This window comes from Nicotiana sylvestris, chromosome 9 (genome assembly GCF_000393655.2).
Source record: "Nicotiana sylvestris chromosome 9, ASM39365v2, whole genome shotgun sequence".
Lineage (NCBI taxonomy): Eukaryota > Viridiplantae > Streptophyta > Magnoliopsida > Solanales > Solanaceae > Nicotiana > Nicotiana sylvestris.
Window position 1 is genome coordinate 74,316,076 of NC_091065.1, and position 9,087 is coordinate 74,325,162.

The 9,087-nt window shown below is 40.3% G+C and overlaps 2 protein-coding genes across 2 annotated transcripts; both read left to right on the forward strand.

The window, feature by feature from the left end:
- The first annotated feature begins 703 nt into the window (after positions 1-703).
- Positions 704-4,284, forward strand: LOC104247100 (uncharacterized). The gene is made up of 8 exons (XM_009803053.2): positions 704-893; positions 1,052-1,159; positions 1,923-1,984; positions 2,094-2,330; positions 2,395-2,612; positions 3,197-3,329; positions 3,752-3,789; positions 3,900-4,284. Exons 1-8 carry the CDS (start codon positions 848-850, stop codon positions 3,994-3,996), a joined length of 939 nt encoding a protein of 312 aa, XP_009801355.1. The 5' UTR covers positions 704-847; the 3' UTR covers positions 3,997-4,284.
- Positions 4,285-6,718: 2,434 nt separating this feature from the next.
- Positions 6,719-8,497, forward strand: LOC138877769 (peroxisomal and mitochondrial division factor 1-like). The gene is made up of 2 exons (XM_070157405.1): positions 6,719-7,028; positions 7,665-8,497. The coding sequence occupies exons 1-2, from the start codon at positions 6,719-6,721 to the stop codon at positions 8,495-8,497; spliced, it is 1,143 nt and encodes a 380-aa protein (XP_070013506.1).
- Positions 8,498-9,087: the final 590 nt, after the last annotated feature.

Consider the following 9,087-nt stretch of genomic DNA (forward strand, 5'->3'; position numbering starts at 1 on the left):
AGGGGAGTAAAATGCGCCATGTACTCTTTTTCTCTTACTAAGTTTTTTCCCACAGGGTTTTCCTTATAAGGTTTTTAATAAGGCAGCCAGCAATGCGTATTACTAAATATGTGTACTCTTTTTCCTTCACTAGGATTTTTTCCCATGTGGTTTTTCCTAGTAAGGTTTTAATGAGGCACATTATCTTTTAATGAACATCCAAGGGGAGTGTTATAAATATATTATATTATGGATGTTCATTTAGTACTCCGTTGTAAATAAGCTTCCTGAAGAAGCTTATCCATATGGGACTCCACCGTAAATATGTTTATCTATTTAAGTACTCTATTGGAAATAAGCTTCCTGAAGAAGCTTATCACTTCGATACCCGGTTATGGATAAACATTACCCCCGGTAGAAGATTATCCATACCGGGTATAATAAGTTTATCCTTTCAGTACTCCGTTATGGATAAACATTGCTCTCAGTAGATGATTATCCATACCGGGTATAGTAGCAACTTACACAGCAGCTTCCTTTCTTCTATAAATAGAAGAGATTTCAGTTCATTATGTACATCAATTTGAATTCGAATAATATATCACTTTCTCTCTATACTTGTCTTTATTTTATAACATTTTCTTCTTTTTGACCCAGATTTATGGAGAGAATTAAATAATGGAAAATAAGGTCTAAATAGGCATGAGGCAGGCCAAAGGATACCAACCAACAAGGCATAGAGCTTTCTTGGAAAGCGCACCGTTAACAGATTCAGTTATAATCTGAAATAAGCGCTCTTTCACGGTTCAATTCAATCATTTAGAAGGGGAAAAAAATAAAAAATAAAAAACGCAGCAGACTCTCAAGAATGGCCGGCGCCTCAACGCCGGCAACCGGAAAAACTCTCTCTTCAGGTTCTTGATTGAACCCCCATTTCTTCTATATGCCAATTTAATATGTTGATTTATCCATCGAATTACCCAGCATAGTTTATTGTACGTCGTTATAGAAAAAAGTTAATTCTTTTCTCTTGGTGTATTTTGATTTTTTTTTTTTCCTAATCTTTTACCAGGATCAATGGAGAGACGAAAATTGGGTGTTTCAATCTCTGATGTTGTGTCTCATTTTGGTACCAGTGGAATGTCTGTTGCTGCTGCTACTGGCATCACTCATCCTTTAGGTTTTTTCTTCACTTAATTAGTAGTATCTTTGTAAATGCTTATTTATTGATTCTACCACATACCAGTTACCACTCTATTGAATTTTGTTTTGTTGCTTTGACCTTAAGATGTAAAGGGCTGGCTTAAAGGAGGAAACTTTAGCTGAAAATGTAGCTAAGTATTCTTCTATGATGATGAAAAAATGAGACTAAGAATTAGCTATCACTTTGTTTTTGCTTGGACAATTTAGTTAAAGGTCAGGGTAGAAAGTATAATCCTTCTTTATAATCAGACAAGATGGATCATGTCACTCGTGTTTAATACGAACAAATACTAATCCGTTTGATGATGTGTGACTTTTGAGTTGCAAAGTTTCAAAATAGATTTGGGGATATTAAGTTGCTCGTCCTACGTTTTACTGGGGTCTGTTGTCAGTCATGCTAAATTACCTTTCCTTTTAAAAAGAACAAATTAGTTCCAACCACTGTTTATTTTCTCATATAACTATCTAAAACTTCTGAGTTCATATATAATCGCTACTGTACTATACTACTCAAGAGCATGAAATGAGATAAAGCATTCAACTATGGAAAATTAAGTACATGAATGTCTCGCGCTATCTTGTTACTCTTCCATGTACTTGAGCCGTTATATAATTTTAACTGGAAGATCAAAAACAGCCCAATGATATGGAAGGAATGAATGCGTAACCTAATTTCCTCTCCCTCCAACCTAGTTGTAGTTGTCTTTCAGAGAACATGATCTTTTGCTTATTATGTGCAGATGTTATAAAAGTTAGACTGCAGATGCAACTTGTTGGTCAGAGAGGTCCTTTGGTCGGAATGGTATGAGATAAAGCTTATACTTTTTGGTTTTGTATCCCTTTTTATTGCTTAGAACGATATATAATAGCTGCTGCTTATGTGATTATATGTCCTATTTGATTGGTGATAGGGGAGGCTTTCTCTTCAAGTAGTCGAAAGTGAAGGGCTGAAATCCTTGTATCTAGGATTGGCACCTGCATTGACGAGGTCAGTTCTTTATGGTGGCCTCCGTTTAGGCTTATATGAACCATCTAAATATCTCTGTGAATTGGCTTTTGGGTCCACCAATATCTTGGTGAAGATTGCATCTGGAGCATTCTCAGGGGCCATAGCCACAGCACTGACCAATCCTGTCGAAGTCTTGAAGGTATTCTCTTATGAAGGTCTTATGATTCCGCTGAACGGTCCTCATTTGTTATGCTTGTTTCCAGGTGCGGCTGCAAATGAACACAAGATCGAGCTTAGGACAAATCCATGAAATGAGGAGAATTGCTTCGGAAGAGGGAGTAAGAGCTCTTTGGAAGGGAGTTGGGCCTGCTATGGCCAGAGCTGCCACTTTGACTGCATCTCAGTTGGCGACTTATGATGAATCCAAACAGGCGCTTATAAAGTATACTCACCTGGAGGAAGGATTTCATCTTCATCTCATGTAGGCACTTTCCATCACTGTAAAAATATTCAAATATGCTCGTATTGTTAGAGAAAATGAGTGTTTATGATTGACTTGAAGCAATGCATGCACCTTCTTTTTTAGATGCAAGGCTACTGAGCACTTTGGCGAAAATGATGGTTTTAAGTTAGACTCTGAATATAATTAGCATGAAATAGAACATCCAGGAGTGGGCCTGCATTTAGTATATTTTTATCTTTCATTGTGCCAGTAACTGATTCTTAAAATTATCTAAAGGATTCTGTTAGCATGCATATCTAGATTATTACACAACGAACACGGGTAACTTGTCCAAGTGTTGGAGTGTTGTTGGGATGCACTGAATCTAAAAGCGACTATGTTTTGATAGCCCTTCTATTCCCAGAAAGTTTTTAGTCTCTTCCTGTCATGGGCTTCTGCATGTATAAGCGTAATTTGCGGAGATTAATTCCTATGCCATCTGTCGGAGCTGGTGTTTCAAGAATGTTTTCATCTTCTTTTTATGTTTTGGGAGAATAAATATTTCTACTTTTCATCATTTTTCAGTCCATTATATGCTAACTCTTCTTCTGCATATTATGAAGCTCAAGTATAATTGCGGGGACGGTAAGCACGCTTATGACAGCACCAATGGACATGGTTAAAACCCGTCTTATGTTGCAGAGAGAATCAAGTTGTGCCGGAATGTATAGAAATGGATTGCACTGTGCATATCAGGTTGTTACATCGCAACCTCTCATTCCACCCTTTTCTATGATTATTTATCCACAGTTGTGTTCAGCAAGCTATTTCATTTTTTTTTACTTTAATATAGCGTACTTGTTAACATAGTCAAGTCTTCTTCACTAGGCGTTTTGTTTTGCATTCGGGATAAAATTATATTCGACTTTCATCCATCTTTTAGTCAAAATCATAACAAAAAACTTAGTAAAGAGGGGAAGAACTGAATGGTAAAATATCTGATCGGGAATGAGCTACTGCAAAGCCATATCTAGGGGTTGTGCGGACGTAGGATAGGATATATAAAGCAGTAGGGGTTAGGAAAAACATTTGGGAAAATTTTGGCAATGCTTGTGATTATACTCTTAAAAAACTAAGATTATATTGAACTTATTTTTCATGAAACCTTGTGATTCCAGGTACTTCGCACTGAAGGTCCTTCTGGTCTTTACAAAGGGTAAGTTGAAACATGCCTGACTTAGGTGTTAGTAATTTAGTTCCTGTAACTTTACAAAGTTACTGGTTAATTCACTACTTATTTGTTTCTTAAATTTGGAAAAATTTCAGAGGCCTTACAATATTTGCAAGATTGGCTCCACAAACCATGATTACTTTTGTACTCTGTGAGAAGCTACGGGGGCTGGCTGGACTAAAGGCTATTTGATCTTAGGCCAATTCATTTACACTGAAAACCTCCTCCTCCAAAATCAGATACAAGAAAGGAAATCATAGATATTGAATATGTAGAACCTTTATTTATTTTGGTTCCAATATTCTGTAGGTTGATGTACCATACATTCTTTTGAGGTAGAAGGAATAAAACGTTTTTCCTTCCACTTCTCGAATTTTACCTCATGGCCATAGGGTCATGTTGTATCAACTTATAAATGTAACAATACAATTGTGAATTGTCATCAGGCTTATCTACAATTCCAGACTTTGCATTTTCTAATTCAACTTGTCCTTCTCAATTTGCCAAGCTGTCAATTTAGTTTGTTTTAAGTATGTTTAGCTATGCCAACGTGAGTTTTGCTAACTATAATCGCTTTCTAATGCATAATTCAAATAAAGAGAATCGTTGTAAGTTAACCATCTGCATAAAATAATCTGACTATCATAAATTCTTTAATCATCTAGAACAAATTGGATCTTGATAGAGCGGAATGAAGACAGAATTCATATCACTGATTATACAATTGCGTAAGTTGCTAATGACAAACGCCAATATCGTCAATGTGGAACAAAAAGTGGTGTATTGGTTTAGTGATGAAGGTTAAGGTGTTGAGACTAAGAAGTCTGTCTCAAATCACATTAAAACAACATGAATTTGACTTTCAAGCACGTGGCGTACGTTGTCACGGTATTACTAACTCAAGTAATAAATGATGTTGTATTGTTACAACTGTTTACCCTAAAAGTTGGATAACAATTAAACTTATAATGTGGTTTTAAGGACACGTGACTTCACCTAATATCAATTGATAAATATGAAGATTAGTAATAGAAATTAACAATAATATAAAGCAAACCAGTGTTTGAACAGCCCTCGAGCTTGAATACCCTCAAATTGATCGGTGCAAGAACAGTTAGAAATATAACAAGCAGATGAACAAGAATATAAGTTGGACAGAAAGTATTGTATTGCTTTGATATGCATGAATGTAAAGTGCTTACAAAATGATTAGAACCCTCTTTATATAGTAGAGGAATCCTATCTATGGTACAATTCTAATTACGGAAGTAAATCTCATGATTAGCCTAAACAACCGCCCTATATTTGATCTGTTCCGAGATTTTTGCCATGATCTTCGACCAGTCACGTATATCTCACCTTTCTGTTATTGCGCTTTGCTCGACGTCTGCCCTATTTGGTCTCGATTGCTACTGGCCTCGATCTCGACAGGCACCTCGATTCTCGAACTCGATACATTGTCCTCGTGCTCCGGTCTGATCCACTGTGGGGCCGACCTTCGATGCAACTCCCTGGCTTCGATCAAATAGTAAAACCGGGTGGACTCGGTTTTAACCGTATACTGATAGTCCCCTCGTTTCTTGGAATGTAATGAGAAGAAACGAATTGAACCTTCGATTTTGTACCTCGACTTGTCATGATGTCATCCTCATGACATAAGCGACAGAGGTGACTGAAACGTCCCGTCGGTTCATATATCGAGGCATTAAATGCCTATCAGTTGTTGTTGGCCATTATTGTTTCTGAACCGTCATCTTCATCCTATAAATATACTTTCTTTCTCTTTGCCCAAACGTTACTCTTGATCTTTGCTCTAATCTTCAAAGCTTTTTACATCTTTTAAGCTTTTCCGTTCTACATAATCTCTAGGTTTCTTTATCAACTTCCCTCGAAACACCAATCCTTATTCTCTTCTTCTTTCTTTGAACTTACATAAAAATGCCAAAAACGTCAAAAACTATTCCTCAAAAGGAAAACACCTCTTCATAGCGATCGGTCGGCGATAAAATACCGGTGGATCCGCGCCCTGAGGAGTGCGTTCCCGGGGGTGTCCTTGATTCCGACTTCAAAGTCGAGAAAACTTTGTCAGTCCCTGGTCAGTGCGAGCTAATGTCGAGATATATGTGCTCGATAACTGAGAGTAACCTCGAGCAGGTAAAGAAAGACTGTCACTGGGAAGATAAAGAGGTGGTGATTCTGGCCCCCGAAGAAAACATCACTACCCATGTGGAAGGGTTTCTAAGTGTTTACACTTACCCTTTCACGCTGGGCCCTGTCGATCCCCTCAGCATCGATTTTTGCCGTCAATATCAAATAACCCTAGGTCAGATCCATCCCTCTTTTTGGCGGATTGTCATTCTGCTCCGATTCTTCTCGAGAAAAGTCGAAGGGATGCCTTTCACCCTCGACCACCTCATCAGATTGTACAGCCCCCGTCTCTTTCAAGGCGAGTTAATAAATTTCAGTGCTGGCCCACCAAGGTATTATTCTCTAGCATAGATGGGGACAAGGATCGATGGTGGATGGTAAGGTTCGTTTGAGTGAAAATTCCCGACCTAATTCTGGTTGAGAAGATTCCATTTCCCGAGAAGTGGAATATGAAGCGTAAGTACAATCCTGCCTTTAGCTTCCATTTATTGTTTTGTTTTCTTTGCTTCTCCTCATCGACATCCTTTTCTATGATGTAGCAGTCTCTTGGATTCCCGGTACAATTCCTAACCTCGAGCGCTGGGTTCGGGCCCTGGTTTCGACCTCCTCGTACGGTGAGCGCTCATGGCGTGATTTATCAAGGGGACGATGGGAGGCCAAAAATCAAGGTAAGCCCTCTTTTCAAATATTTGATGATTTTTGCTGAAATGTTTCTTTTCATACACACTTGATTTCCTTTCATACATGCCTCGAAAAAGATGCTTCCATGAGGCCCCCGTCCAGGAAGGAGGATGTTTCGCCCCCGGTCTCGAAGCTGGTGAAGGATAAAAAGAGAAAAAGGATCTTGACCTCCGATGCTCCAAAGCCCAAGAAGAGTGAGGCTCATAAGTCAAAGAAAGACACCGTTGTCCTGCCCGCGGAGGTAGGTCAGCGACCAAGAGAGGAAGAGGAGGAAAATGAAGAGGACAGCTCCGAGCTGGTGGCCCGAACGAAGAGGAACACCGAGGCCCCAAAGGCCACTGAGTTGGTGAGGGTTGGAGAGATTCAGCCTCAAATCGAGATGGGTCTTGGAAGAGGTTCCGGGCAAAGCCCCCGAGTTATTGGAGACTGAAGATGCCTCCCGCCGGAATGAGCAGTCAGCGGGTATGTCCAAAGGAGCTGGCTCCGAGGCCCTTCGAAATGAAGAGAACACCACAAGTGATTCACTTGGGGCAATAGAAATCGGAGACTCCCACTTCTTCCTTTATTCTCGGAAGGGGAAGTTCGGGAGGCTCAGGCCATGAAGGCCCCTCAAGTAGAAGGTGCCCTCGGAGGGGAGGACCTTTTCCAAGGTTGTTTTGCTGGGGTCGACGATGTCGCTGGCTTGAATGACTCGAACGTACCGAGGAGGAGTTTGGGCGAATCTTCCTCGAGTTTCAGATTGACCAACCAATTTCCAGCCCCAATGTGGATCCCGAGTGCAAACGGACTATTATTATTACGGTCCCGGAGGATGCACGAGTTTTTGCCGCCTCGTAGAGGTGTCCAGTTACCTTCAAGGTTTGGTCACCGAGGAAGATCAACCTCTGATGGACGAGGTGGGAGCACCATGTCTCTTCAATGAGGCCCAGCAAGCTTTGAATCGGGTAAGCCTTAACTTTTTGTGTTAATGCCGGTTTTCATACTTGTGTTTTTCTCTCCTTGCCTAACTCTTTCCCTTCTATTTTTGTAAGCCTCGGTACTTCATCATGAGTCTTTATTTAAGTCTCGAAGAGAGTTGAGCCGATACGAGGCTAAAATTCAAGGGCTTACCAAGGAGAAAAATGCTCTCAGGCTTCTCGCCGAGCAAAGGGAAAAAGAGATCAAAGGCCTCCGAGTTGAGCCGGCCATGGCCCAGAGAGAGCAAAGAGAACTGACCGAGCAAGTAAATAAAGTCTTAGATGCTTATGGCCTTGGTTTAGGAGTGATGTCTAATGATTCGATCTTACAGGTCCAGCGGCTGCAAGAAACGATCGTGCAACTCCGAGGAGAGGTGGATGAGGTGAAGGCGGAGATTGCGGTATGGAAGCAAAAGATGGACCGCCTTGCCTTAGAGAAAAAGGTTGCTCGAGCTAAGTTATCCTCAACCGAAAGCCAACTTCAAGGCATGAAACAGAAGAACTTGGAACTAGTGAAGAAAATTGAGGAACTACAGGCTCGGTTGGACATGGAGCTTGCAGCGGTGAAATCTGAGGTTGAGACGGCTAAGGTCGATGCTGAGGTGATCATGTCTGTATACCGATCTAACACCAAGGCCGCTCAAGCTCGAGCAAAAGAGGTTGCCGATGCTACTCAGAGTCGAGTATACTGGGTTGCCAAGCATATCAAGTGCCAGTCTCGAAAAGAGACTCTTGAGGAGATTCATGCTCGTGGTTTTAACCTTGTTGTCGAGATAGAGAATGCGAAAGAGCTTGAGGCCGAAGCCAAAGTGTTGCTCTTTTCTGATGATGATGATTCCGAGAGCGGGAGTGGATCCGAGAGCGGAGGAGATCCTGATGGCGAAGATGTAGCTCCCGAGGAAAATTAGGCACTTAGGATTTTTCTTTTTTGAATTTTTGTGTAGGATCCTGATCGGTCCTTGTAAATATTTTCATATATATAAAAGATATCTCTTCTCTCTGACTTGTCTTTATTTCAATTTCTACCTCGCGCAAATTCTGTTTCATCCATGTCTTAAAAACTTTCATAAATACGAGGTTTGGGCAATTTGATCAAAGTCGGACTGGTGTAGTCTTTATAATCGAGCGAGTATTTACTTGAACTCGAAGTAGGATGACCCTTAGGTTTTAGTTGAGTGAGGATGACTTCTCGAACTCAAAAAATGGAACGGCGCTTAGGCTCTTGAATTAGGCCGATATGGCCTCAAAAGAATAGCTTTTTCCCCTTTTTTTGCTTAAAAGAATTGATCATATAAAGATTTGTTATGCCTTAATATTAAATAAGGTTTTTCGAGAGTTCGAACAATCTGGTAGCCCTTAGGTTTTCGAGGGTTGATATTATCAAAACCCTTTATTATTTTGCTGAGCGTAGCCCTTTTAACCGATTTATGTGAAAATATTAGAAGGCCTGTTTTATTACGGAATTCGGACGTCTCTGAACCGTGGTGGTTTGGCTGTA